Genomic DNA, 13,748 nt, shown 5'->3' with positions numbered 1-13,748 from the left:
ATGGAAACTGATTTCAGTGATTTTGTAGGAAGGGCATTAGTCAGTCGACAGATTGCATTGCTAAGTAAATGCTGGCGTCCTGGTCCTGTGATATCCAGCATCCAAGCCCTTAAAAATCTTTTACTCATTGTGCATTACTTACAAAAATATCCTTGCTATTTATGGCGATATTGCTACTAATGTTTGGGGAAAGGGACTTAAAAAGTGGCCTGTCTTGAAACCAATAACTTCTTGTCTCTATGGTCAACTATCCTAAGACCTGTGCAAGCAGGTAACAGCACATCAGCACACGTGTGCATTTCAAAATGCTGCAGCCAGAAAAGAAAAAAAAATCACAGCTCTGTAAGGGTTTATACCAATATGTCAAGGGAGGTAATAGTACTAAAAGATGGGTTTAATTTTCTTTAGTTCTCCTTTTTTTGTTGTTCCTATGTTCTACAGTGAGCGTATATTATTCATACAATAAGTTTTTAGAAATTACCACCACTAGACCGAAGTGATTGAAATCAAATATGTGTGTCATATGAGAATTCTGCACATAGCGATGTCATGACTGAAATCCTCAGAGGACAATTGTTCATTGACTGCTAACCTGGCCATGACTTGGCTTTTGAGCTCTTTTTTTTGGGGGGGGGGAGGGGTGCTCATGGTGAAGAAGACAGAAAGAAGTCAACTGCTTCTAGAATCTCAGAGGGTCCAGTGTCTCTGAGCTGGCCTGATTTTCATGGTGGCAATGGTTTAATTCTCCTCGTAAAATATGATTTTAGTTTCTTACCATTATTCTTTAACCAGAGATAAAGTCCCTAAAGGGACAATTCCAAGATAAATGTACTTATAAAGGTACTCGTAAAAATTCAGTACTGCAGAGATTAGTGCTATTCAAAATGTGGGACTAACACGGTGTTGTCCGTGAGCCTTGAAGGAATAATCTTATTTCTGTTGAATCTAACAATGAAACATTTGGTTTGCCCTTTGTGGTATCCTTTCCAAAAATGTATTTCCTAATCATTGACTTTTATTGTTTTTTACAAACGTGTCTGTTCATAATAGATACGGAGGAAAACAGTAACTGGTTTGCCGTGACTTTAAACTCCTTTTTAAAAATGGGTTAGAGAAATTCCCATATACAAGCTATAGGCAAAGAAGCCACATGTTCAAAATGTAAGTCAAGACACACGTGCTGACATTTCATATGAATTTACTAAAACAACAGGAAAAGTTATGTTAAAAACATAACCTTTGTGTTTATCAATTAGAAGTCCTGAAAGTAAATTGATGCTTTTGTGGTCCCCTTGCCAAGATGGAAGAATAATGCTTGGCTTCCCTCCAATGATGTTTTCAGGGCCCAGAGGATACAAGAAACCAAAAGACTCTGCCCTGAAGATGTGGAGTCCATGAGGGACATTCTGACACACAACATGTACCAAGTTCGACAAAGGGTGTGTATAAGACGTGTCCCTGTTCCCTGTCCTCGGATCCAGTCCTCCAGGAATCAGTTCTTGTTCATGTTATTCTCTCCAAGGCAGTCTTCTCGATGAACAATTTCTCTCTGCTTAGTTTGGAGAACAGAAAGTTAATTGTTATGTTTCTGCAGCAAAATTGGCACCCGTGGTATAAAGAGAAATGCAAATCCAGTTGCTGGCCCTAGGGGTCAGGCTGCCCTAGCCCTGCAGCCCCAGAGTTTTCCAGAGCCAGCAGGGCTCCCTCCCCCTCCAGAGACAGAAAAGCAGTGACACTCATCCACCACGGAATAAAGATGGCCCCAGGATGCCTGTGATGGTGGAGTTGTCTCAGAGTGGTTGACTGTAATAGAGCTTAGAAATCTGAGATGGTTTAGATTAGAATATCGAAACCACAGTGCTGAAAGCCTAAGGTAAAAAAAGGAGACATTTCAGGGACTTCCTTGGCGGTCCAGTGGTTAAGATTCCAAGCTTCCACTGCAGGGGGCATGGGTTCGATCCCTGGTCCGGGAACTAAGATCCCACATGCCACTCGGTCAAAAAAAATAAAAAATAAAAAATATATATATACATACACACACACACACACACATATATATATATATATATATATATATATATATATATATATATATCTCCACAAAAAGGAGACATGTCAGGCATAGTGTTTTTCAATTTTGGAAAAGGGTATGGAGGCTATACTAGCACTTGGGACCTGGCCCAAAGTTCACAGCAAGAACATTTCAGGGGCAGTAAGTGAATCCTCCTGAAACTTTGATTTAATCAAATGGTGTTTTCACTTGTGTCCTCTAGGAATTATTTAAGTTTGAGGATTCAATGGAACATCCCAATTGTTGAGTAGGGTCATAAGTGAGTTCACTGTGAGGGCCTTGGTTTTTGTGACCATGTCATGGGACTCCAAAAACTCATCTAGTCAAAGTTCCTCCTTCTCAAGTAGAAGATGCTGAGGTTAGAGGAGTTGTTTTTCTGACTTGTTTAAGACCTCAAAACGAATTTGAGTTAAGAACCCAGGCCTGCCAGCTACCCACCCACAGCTCTTTCCATGACTTCAGAATTACATGATCCAGGGCAAGGGAATGTTTTCTGGCTGCTGTTTCGAGAAGGTCAGTGATGAAGGGGAATGTGTCAGCAAAAAGGCCCTGCACCTGCTGGAGGAACACAGGTCAGCAGCACTCATAGCACACTTCGAGTACATTCAGCAGCTTTCAAATCGTTCCAAGTGAAACTGTTTCAGCAAGACTATCGCATTCCGCCTAGATAAGTAGTTAAGAGCTTCCTGGTTTGAAGAATGCCGGCCAGCTTAGTGAGGGCCGGAGTCCAGAGGGTGCCTGGTACTCAGACTTGCCCCATGGTGGTGGAGGTTGAGTTTAGGGAAAGTCCAGAAATAGAGAGCTTCTGGAACTCCAAGCCACCCAAAAATGAGGCTAACTGCCCATTGTCTCTTTTTTATCAGGTTCCTAAATAATCGCCTTTCTTCTTCTTTTATCGGTACCTATTCAGTCTGACCTTCAGGTTTCTCCCTTCTAAGCTGTGCAAGATCCCCCTTCCTTGTTGATCAAGAAGAGCCAATAGGTGATGGAAAGTCCCACGGGGAGAACACACATAGTAAACAGAGGGGCCTCCACCCCTGAGATGGCTTTTGCTTCCTCTTTTATTACTTGGGAGAATGAGATTCACCAGTCCTACCCTTTCTGTCTTTCCTTTCTCATCCTATCCTTTTAAAAAAAAAATTTTATAATATATTTTATTTAAACCACTATATCAAAAATATTATTTCAACACATCATAAATTTAAAAAATTACCAATGAGATATTTTGTACTCTTTTGTTTTAAATTAATGTCTTCAAAGTCAGTGTATAGCTTATTCTTACAGCACATTACGATTCGGATTAGCCACCTTTTTTTTTCCTTAAAGCCTCCTTTATTTTTCTTATTTTTTTAAAATTTTTATTTTATATTGGAGTATAGTTGATTAACAATGTTGTTGATTGACAAAGGTGTACAGCAAAGTGATTCAGTTATACACATACGATGTATCTATTCTTTCTCGAATTCTCTTCCCACTTAGGTTATCACAGAGTACTGAGCGGAGTTCCCTGTGCTACACAGTAGGTCCTTGTTGGTTGTCATCTTGTCTTTACGTCGTTCATATGACTCCTCTCCTCCGCCACGGTCCTCTTGCTCTCTTGAAGGAAAAACCAGAGATGCAATCCAGGACAAGTGTCTGTCTGCTTTGTTGCTAGTGGGAAGTCTACAGTTTTGAGGCTTGTCACAAAAGGTGACATCTGTAGTCCTCTAGCTTGGGTGAAAGAGATTCCCGTTAAGCACTTTGTAAATGTGTGAGGACCATGCTGGTCTGTGGTTCAAGACGAATTTTCACTGGCCTCCGTGAGAATAAGAAAGACATTTTTCATAAAACTAAACTGATTCAGTCTGAAAAACTGTTCTGTATCTAAGATTATGCCCGTCCTACTACTTTGGTTAAAAGACTTTTTCCTTTTTGAACTGGTGATACTAATGGGCTGATTTTTTGTGCGTATCTTTGATTGGCAACATTTTAAAATAGCAACCTTCTAGAAATTGCCAAAGTCGTTTTTAAATTCCCTTGATCCCTAAACACTCAGTAACCGCTGGCCTAGCATAGCAAACATGACCTGGGAAAGAGAGTGTGTGTTGGCTGGGGGGGCACCGACGTCTGTGGGTACCTCGGGGGTGATCACTGTGGGAGGGTCACAGGGGGACAGCACAGATGGGGGGCACTACCCTGTGAGCCAGGGGCAAGGCTCCCAACGCAGCTTGGTCCTGATGGGCTAGCCCCGAGCACAGACCTTTCCTCGGGGGCCACAGCTTGTGCCTGTGTAATTGAAGCAAAAGCTCAGAGGACCTGAGCTCTACTAGTCTTTGTTCTTGGTTTTTCCATGGTCTCCTGAGGCTAGACGTTATGTTGAGATGTCTGTACATGTTTGACATGTTTGACATCCCCTTCTTTCTACAGACCCTGTCCTACAACAAATACAACCTCAAACCCCAAACGAGTGAGAAGCAGGCGAAAGAAATTCTGATCCGCCGCCAGAACACCTTCAGGGAGAGCACGAGGAAAGGTCACAGCCTGCCCTGGGGAAGGACGGTAAGGCGGGGACCCTGACTCACCTGAACTGGGCCGGTCCCCGAGCAGGGCCTCGTCAGGTGACTACCTCAGTGTTTAAACAAACAAACAAAACCACTACCTTGTTGCCAGAAAAAGAGAAAACTAAGGGGGTACAGGACACCAGACACCCCCTTCTCTGGGCCTGGGCCCTTTGGAGCCCAAGGCATCGGTCCCCGGGGTATGTGGCAGCAAGCTGCCCCCCAGGATGGTTCAGTGACTGGACCATACTCCCTGGGCTGCAAGGCTAGACTAGCTCCCACGGCGGCCAGGGACTGGACATTCCAGGCGACCCTCCGTGGACGGGGACCCTGGCTCTAGGAAGCTTACTTCTCCCCCAGGGAGATACAGGGAGGAATTTGTTCTCCCCACATCTCTTGGACCCTATCTTCATGGTACCCACTGTGCATCTGAACTACTCCATCTGAGGCCATATCCAAGCAATCTTACTGGGACTCTGAATGGAGGTTGGGTCTGGAGTAGCCCCTAATCTCTACCCTAATGTCAGGGTGGCTGCAGGAGAAACTTTGAGAGGTTTATCATGGTCTATTTTATCATGAGAGGGAAAGGACGTATGTTGAAGGCGGAGACATTTTGTTTTCCTTAAACTGAAGTAACTGAAAGGCAGTGATCCAGAAACGATGCTCCAGGGTGGGTCTGTATCTCTCACTTTGTTTGTCGTGTGACGCTGTCAGTTGCGTGACGCTGTCAGTTGCGTGCCTAACTCTGCTTTTTATTTCTCCTTGTTACCCACAGGCTGGTACCAAAAACATCCGCTACCTCTCTTTTCCATACAGCCATCCTCAGCCAGCAGGCAGAGACGTGAGGGTGGCTGAATTCACAGGTAACCTGCATCCCTGGCTGCTTCTCTTTTCTGCAAAGGTTCAGATGGTAAATAGTTTCAGGCTTGTGGGCCAAAAGGCAAAATCAAGAATATCATGTAAGTACGTATATGACAAGAAAAAGAGAACACAAGTATTTTATTAGTTGAATTCAGAACTATAGTGATGAACACTGAAATTTGAAATTCATATAATTTTTACTTAACAGGAAATATTCTTAAAAAATTTTTTTTTCAGCCATTTAAAAGTGTAACAACCATTCTTAGCTCAGGGGCCATACCAAAAGATGCATCAGAGAGATACACCTGGGGGTCATCAATTGCTGACCCTTGTCTTAGGGAAACATAAAATGGGCACTTCTTTGAAGTGGTGGGATTCTCCTGTGGTTTATAAATTAGCAGAATTCTCCAAAGTTGGCTAAATTTTACTAAAATAACTTCACCAAATTTACTGATTGGATGTTTCCTCTTTAATACCTATTACTTAAATAGAATTCTTAAAGCTATTGAAACTGGCTATTGTGCTCATAAAAGCTAAGTTATTATTTTTTAAACATGTATATAAAATGATTTTCTATTAGCATAAAGTGGCATATAATATATATGATATGCCATGTTCTCTAGTTTACTATTCCTAAATTTTTAAGACTTGGAATCACATTGGAAATTTGAATAAACTAAACACATAGGATTTGAGAATTAAATCTTTCAAGAGGGAATATAATTATTCCTTACAATGAAACTTTATTTTTTTCTGATGTAAAAACATGCTTGATATAAAATCAAACTCAGCCAGTGGAGGAAAGCATAAAAAAAAAAATTTAAAAGCACTCGAAACTCCAACACCCAAGATAATCACTATAGAACATTTTGGTAAACATCCTTCTATAATTCTATCTATATCATCCTGATCTCTACCCTACCTGGACCTGATACAAACAAACAAAAAAAAAGTCACAAACACACAGCAAGGTATTATACATAAACTCATAATACAGTCATTGTTTTTCAATATTTATAAATTGTCTAGTTCACTCAACCATATGTTGTGGACATATTTTAGTATCAATAGATATGAACCTAGTAATCATTTCATGACTTAATAATAGTCAATTATATGAAAGCCCCATAGCTTATTTAGCAAAATCCTTATTAACAAATATTTAAGATGCTTCCAACATTTAATGAATATAAGCAATGATATCTAATAATTTCTTTGGATTACTTGTGATTGATTTTTGCTCAAATAACCAATTACTCCCTTAGTATATTTTCCTGGAAGCAAAATTTTTAGATCAAAAATTACATATATTTAAATTTACCTTCAGATCAACAATTGTGAGAAAGGTAATTTCTGAACGTTATCAGCATTACTGGGCTATTTTGAGTGAACGTTTGAGTAGTCTACTATATGATAGGATAAAATCTATATACCACAGTTAATTTTCATCTGAGTCTTTTTGATCTTCAGTGAGGTTGAACATCTTTTCACATTTTTAGAGGCAACCATATTTCTTTTGAGGAAGTTTTTGTTTCTGCCGTTGCCCATTTTTTCTGCTTTTTTTTTTTCTTAAAACGAATTTGAAGAACACCGTACAATACGAATATCACCCATTGTTTCATATTTGCTGCCAATAATTTTTCCTAAAGTTTCGCATTTATCATTTCGTTTTTAGATATACTTGTCTTCAAATTTTTGTATTCTGATTCATCAAATCTGCTCAATCTTCCACAGAAAAATTAGAAAAATGATTCACCTAGTAATTTAAAATCTAGAACTTTCATGGTTTAATTTTTTCAATTTCAAGCCAAATGGCTAATAGTTATTTTGATAATAAATATAAAGATATTTATCTTTGTGTAGGTTAAGACACAGACACATTTCAAATTGTTTTCAAATGGCCATGCTCCTGCCCCAGCACCTTCTTTTCCACTTTTGTTGTACTAGTCATTTACTCCTAAACTAGAAAGTTTTAGACACTTAATTCTGTTTCATCGATCTAGTCATCTATTCCCAGGTCACACTCTTCTAAGTAGTATTATTTTATGTTAAAAAGAGCTATAACACAAACAAAAGCAAACAAACAATACAAAAGAACACCAGGTATAGGGTGTATAATAGATTAATTTTTAAAACTCTTCCTGGTACAAGCAGCTGGAGCTATTTATGTTGCTTGAGTGATAGAAAACACGAAAGCCTCACAGTCATTTCTTGAGATGAACGTCAGTATCACAAGCTACGGTAGCAAAAAATAACCACACAGCAGCCTCAGCTGAGCACTAAGGTACAAACACGTTATAAATAGAATACAGCAGGATAGTAAAAGAATACTACACCTTACAAAGTAGGACTTATCCCAGAGGTGGGGTTGTTTAACATTTGGAAATGCATTTGCATTATTCACCAGATTAATAGGTCAAAGCGTCCTTTCAATAGATGCCCTAAAACACATCTCACTCACGCTTTCAATAAAAATCATAAAATCCTAGGAAAACATATATAGGACTTATATGAAGACAACATAAAACTCTCCTTTTCCACGCTTCATTTCCTCTCTGTAAAAGGGAGAATGTTGGTACCTCCCACATACAAAAGTGTTGCCCTGAGTGAAGCCATTTGGTGCAGATAAGACCCTTAGAACAGTGCCAGCAACCAAGTAAGTGGGCAAGAAATATTAGCCATTATTCATTTTATTACTAGTGAGGGGTATCGAAGAAGACTTGACTTGGGTAGATAGGGGGGTTCTTGAAAAGAAGACGGTACTTTAGAAATGTCAGTTCTACATGAATTAATCTAGACGTGGAATGAAATCTTAGTCCCAATGAATTTTTTTTTCTTTCAAATGTGCTCAACTCGTTCTAAATTTCATTAGGTGAGCAAAAAGAGTAGGTAACCTAGAAATCTGTGAAGGAAAAGTAATGAAGTGGGACTTATTTTATCAGTTATTCTTACGTTTTAAAGAATTATAATAATAATCAGGATTAGACTGAGACAGTCCTCCATGGGTATCTGGGCACAATTATTTGCACCCACCTTCTCTCCAAATCTGAAGCCTTTACGGCCCAGGACGAGGTCAGGGAATGGCTGGAGGGGCTCTAGGGGAGGACGTAGGGGGAGCTGTAGCGCCCATCAGGCAGTCCCCTGATGTCCCCCACAGCTAACCGGGCTGTGACACACAGAGCACTGTCCCTCCTCGCTCCCCCCTTGTCCTCCCGTGTTAGGACACCCCTTCTCTAGATGTTTGTGTGCTCCCTGCTGGATTGCAGGCTCCACACACTCTTCCAAGCTCCTTTGTCTCTGGGGCTCCCTTGGCGTTGTAAGTAGAGAGGTCCTGCCTGGACAACCCTCTTTGAACCCAGGAGCACTGGGGAAGATGAGCAACTTCTGCGGGTGGAGTGTGGTGATGGGTGCCCTACTATGTGAGTGTATCTAATGCCACAGAACTGTACACTTCAAAATCGTTAAATGGTAAGTGTTATGTTTTGTGTATTTTACCACAATTGAAACGAAACAAAACAAGACCATGCGGAGGGCAAGGTCTGGGTCTCTAAACAGCCTTTGTTGTATCAGGTGTGAGTTGGGCTCAGCCCTGCCTAAGCCCTTTCCCTGCTTCTCCTTCACCCACCCACCCCCGGTGCCCGTGTCCAGAAGTTAAAGCTCTCAGCCAGGTGGCAGGTAGAGGAACGGACACTCAGGTTTTGCTGCAAAGGTTTCCACTGACCTCTCCCTGGAACTGCGCTGCCTGGCGCCAACCTGGAGGAGGACCGTGCGAATAGGAGAGTCCCCTCCCTCCCTCCTTCCGCCTTCCACTTTCCAAGCAACTCCTCCCTCCCGTTTTGGACGGATCTAGTGACTTAAGTTGAGTGGAAGCTTGCAAGTCACCTGCCCAAGGCTCTCCCTCGTTCTAGGACCCCACTTTTCAGTAACCAGAAGGTGGTCAGGAGACGCAGCTAGAATCTGTCCTCTGAGGGGGGCCATAGCTCAGAAGGATGGTTGGAAACCAGGAGGGGGGCTGAGGGGAGAGAGAGGAAGGAACGGCTCTTGGGGGCAGAAGGGCCAGCCGTTGTTTTCTTAGTTAGTGTTCCAAACGCCAAAGGATCAAGAGGAACTCTGGTTCCAGACCAGATCGTAAAGCACAAATTAAAGGGACGTCCTGAAAAAATGGACAGATATTTTAACTAATTTTTTTTTTTAGAAATTTCATGTAATGTCTGAAACATTTATATTAACATATTTCCATACATATTTCCATACAAATACAAATATAAGATTTTTAGAAATTTCATGTAATGTCTGAAACATTTATATTAACATATTTCCATACAAATAACCCAATGAAAGTTTAGTATTAGTTGTTTTGTTTGTTTTTTTATACTGCAGGTTCTTATTAGGCATCAATTTTATACACATCAGTGTATACATGTCAATCCCAATCGCCCAATTCAGCACACCACCATCCCCACCCCACCGCAGTTTTCCCCCCTTGGTGTCCATATGTCCATTCTCTACATCTGTGTCTCAACTTCTGCCCTGCAAACTGGCTCATCTGTACCAAAAAATGGACAAATATTTTAACTAACTTTTTTTTTTTATTCAAAGCAGCTGATTCCCCTCCTCCCACCTCCCACCCCCTCCTCAACTTCCAGACAACCTTCTCAGGATAATTTGGTCACATTTTGGAAAAATAGTATTGAACAGGATATTTTAAGTTTTTCTGATGTCCCACGTTCCAAACACATTTGGTCAAGTATAAACCTGTGTACATATTAGTTCTAGCTGTGAAGTTTTTGTTTTGTTTTCTTGTTTTGTTTTTTAGAAGGAAGTAGAGAGTGGGAGAAAGAACCCTATTTCAGATTTAAATATAGATGTCTTAAAATACCTAAGTTTTCAGGAGAATATTTAAAGGGAAAATAAATGTATAAGGTTAGAACTTGAAGAAATGAGAAGAAATGAGATTTGTGAAAAATAGTCCCCTGAAGGCATGTGCACAGTGAAGGAGTGAAAGACAATGTCCCAGACCTGGTCTAGGTATTTGGAGGGGACATTACATAGGTACCCAATGGCTGCCCTGCATTCCTGACCGAGCTGTCCTGACCCAAACACAGCTTTTGTAAAGGAGACAGGGACAGCCTGGTGAGAAGCAGATGCCAGCTGCTTAGATAACTGCAGCCCCACCCTCACTGTGTGACACTGACAGTCACTTAACTTCTTAGAGACCTCAGCCTCCTCACCTGTGAAATGAGGCTCGCAAGTTTCCTCCTCTCAAAGCGCTGTTGTGAGGATTAAATGGCATAACATATAAAGAGATCAGCACGGAGTAAGTTCTCAGTAAGTGGACGTTCCCATCCTTCTCATTGCCATCGTGGGCCAGACGCACCCTGTTCACTCCTCACCTCCTCTGAAAGGAAGGCATCACGGCTATTTTGCTACTCATGACTCTCCTATCCCTGTTTCTCTAAGATTAGCTATTTCAAGGTCAAAAGGATGAAACTCAGATTTAATGATTTCTGGTAGCCACTGATTAAAAAACAAACCTAGAGTTAAAAAATGAAAAAACAAAACCAAAACAAAACAAAAACCCACAAACAAACCTAGATAAAATCCACCCTTTTCATATCATAGTACCTTGTAACCTTCAGTTTAGAGTTGGTCTTTGACAACACAAAGCATCTTTTTGTGCTTTACGGCTAATGGATCTGATTTTGTGAGAAACACTCCCTCACTTCCCTGGGAGAGCCTAGCCGGACGCGCGGGTTTCCGTGCATTTCTGTTGATTTCTCACACCGCGTCTATAGCTTCTACTACACCCCACCTTGGGGCAGCAACCTCGGAAAGGGAAAACCAAGCTGATGAGAAAGGTGAGTGTAGGAGCTGGAACAGCAGGCGGGCTCTGCTTCCCTCTGAGTTCTCTCGCCTGGTTATGAAGTCTCCACTCTCTGATCTTAAGTCCTCTTCTTTTCTCCTTCCATCATCCTTTCCCAGATCATGACGGCAGTGACGCAGAAGTCCCCTCCATCATGTTCAACACACACTCTCCAACGGGGTCACTTCAGGAAGGACGACGGACACAAGAAATAATCCCGATGAAGAGCTTGCACAGAGGAGGGAAGCCACCCCACTTGGGTTATCAAAGAAATAGGAGCCAAGAAGAACAACTGGGCAGGGGCAGAAGGGCGGTTTTGAGGCCCAAACCTCTCTTTCACGCAGTAGATGAGGAGTTCGAATCTGGGGAGGAGAGTGAGGAAGAGGCCTCAGCCATTGGGTCCCGATGGTCAACGGAGCACAGACCCGGCAGGGACCTCCACAGATCCCATAGGCCTTTGCTCCAAAGAAAGTAATGTCACGGTCCACAGGATTGTGTTGGGTTTTTCCAGAGTCCATGTTCCGATTATTGCGAAAGAAGGATGTTCAGAGTTCTGAAGAGAGCAATTGAGTTTTGTTCCTGTTTATTTTTATTTTTTTGATGTGGACCATTTTTAAAGTCTTTATTGAATTCGTTGCAATATTGCTTCTGTTTTGTTTTTTTTTTATAGTTTGGTTTTTTGGCCACACGTGGGATCTTAGCTCCCCGACCAGGGATCAAACCCACACCCCCTGCATTGGAAGGCAAAGTCTTAACCACTGGACCGCCAGGGAAGTCCCTTGAGTTTTGTGTTTGTTTCTGGTTTTTGGAAGCTATTATGACTCTCTAAGAGGCAAGGAGATTTTTCAGATGACTGGGAGCAGACTTGCAAGCTTCTCCACGTTCTTAGCTGTGCTTAGGTTGCTTTGTAGATGAATTCCCTGTGAGAGACAGACGTCAGTCACCCCAGGAACTATTCACTAAATGTGTCATTCATGTAATTTATTGAGATACAAACATGATTGGTCAATAATTCCCCTTGACTCTATGCATGGGCAACTTCTAGTCAGGTCAGAACCAGGAGGGGCTTTGGAAACGGCCTGGCTCAGCCCACTGTGTTCACAAATAAGGACACCTTGCCCAGATCACGTGGTGAGTTGCTGCCTTCACAAGCTGATTGTCCTCCCTCCCAAGAGAATGCATTCAATTTTGATTTTGATATGCACTATGCAATAAGTTATATGTCTGGGGAGAGGTAAAATTGGTCATAACATTGCTATATGTAATCAGTAGCAATAATAGGTGTGCTACAGAATATAGAATTAATCTGTCAACTGTGGGCTTGTAGTCTTTTTGTACTTGGAATGCTTATTTGAAAAATAAGGATATTAGAAACAAAACGGCCATAAACACGCTTTAATAGCAATGACACAAACAATGGGTATTAATTAGATGTGCGCTTGTAGGGTGTGACATTTTCCCCTAGGGTTTGCAGCTAATTTCCAATTTAATTTTCCATCCTCATCATCCCCAAACTTGACCTTGAACTTGAACTTCACACTCCAGCTCACCAACTTTGCTGCCTAACTTTATCTTTCCACCCTCCTTCCACTCTCTTCCTCTTCTCTCTCTTCTGGCCACCCACCCATAGGTTAACAAGAGTTTACAAGAGCTATCAATTGTGCCAACTAACTAATCTGCACTAATCAGTTAGCCAAAGTATCATTTATCATTGCCACTTTTGATATCTATAAACATCCCCAATTGATTTAATCCGATGCATATTTAAAGGCAACCATCCAGTGCATCCCAGGAGTCCCCAGACCTGACTTGATCCCCTTAATCAGAAGCGATCAAGTGATCCCCTTCCTCCTAGGAGAGCCCATGCCACTTTGCATAGGTCACAGGACTTATCTGGGAATTACACTTATACATGTGCATGTGGGTTGACCGTGGTCTGAAGGACACAGAGGATCCCCAGCCCACTCTGGGGATTGGTAGAGGGTGTAGTAGGTACCCCGGGAGTGCTCTGGGGTATCAGTTTCGCATGATGAGTTTTTCCAACAGGCACCAAGTAGTGCAGCAGAGAAGATTTCCTGTTGAGTGTTGAGAAAGCTCTGGTTCTTGCTCTCTACTCAGCTCAGGAAGGGGAAGAAACCCTGGGGGTCTCCTGGGCCTGGCCGCTGGCTTGCTGAGCAGCACACCTCATCCACCAAGGGCAGAATTTGTTGTTTTATCTTTAACCTCAAAAAATCGGACACACATAACAAACGGATGGTTACCAAAGGGGAACGTGGGGGGAGGGATAAATTAGGAGTTTGGGGTTAACATATACACACGACTATATACAAAATAGATAACCAGCAAGGACCTACTGTATAGCACAGGGAACTCTACTCAGTACTCTGTAGTAACCTATATGGAAAAGAATCTGAAA

At 41.8% G+C, this 13,748-nt stretch overlaps 1 protein-coding gene across 1 annotated transcript in view; it reads left to right on the top strand.

Moving 5' to 3' along the window:
* The window catches only part of SLC9A4 (solute carrier family 9 member A4), a 58,502-nt gene extending 46,695 nt beyond the window's left edge, over nt 1–11,807 (top strand). Inside the window, exons 9-12 of the mRNA XM_007172120.2 lie at nt 1,343–1,439; nt 4,478–4,609; nt 5,384–5,471; nt 11,452–11,807. Of these exons, the coding sequence (XP_007172182.2) occupies nt 1,343–1,439; nt 4,478–4,609; nt 5,384–5,471; nt 11,452–11,807 (673 nt within the window). The remainder of the gene's footprint in view (nt 1–1,342; nt 1,440–4,477; nt 4,610–5,383; nt 5,472–11,451) is intronic.
* The last annotated feature ends 1,941 nt before the right edge of the window (nt 11,808–13,748 follow it).

Source organism: Balaenoptera acutorostrata, chromosome 12 (genome assembly GCF_949987535.1).
Source record: "Balaenoptera acutorostrata chromosome 12, mBalAcu1.1, whole genome shotgun sequence".
In the NCBI taxonomy this organism is placed as follows: domain Eukaryota; kingdom Metazoa; phylum Chordata; class Mammalia; order Artiodactyla; family Balaenopteridae; genus Balaenoptera; species Balaenoptera acutorostrata.
The sequence above is the reverse complement of the archived record's forward strand: the minus strand, read 5'-3'. Positions and strand labels throughout refer to the sequence as shown.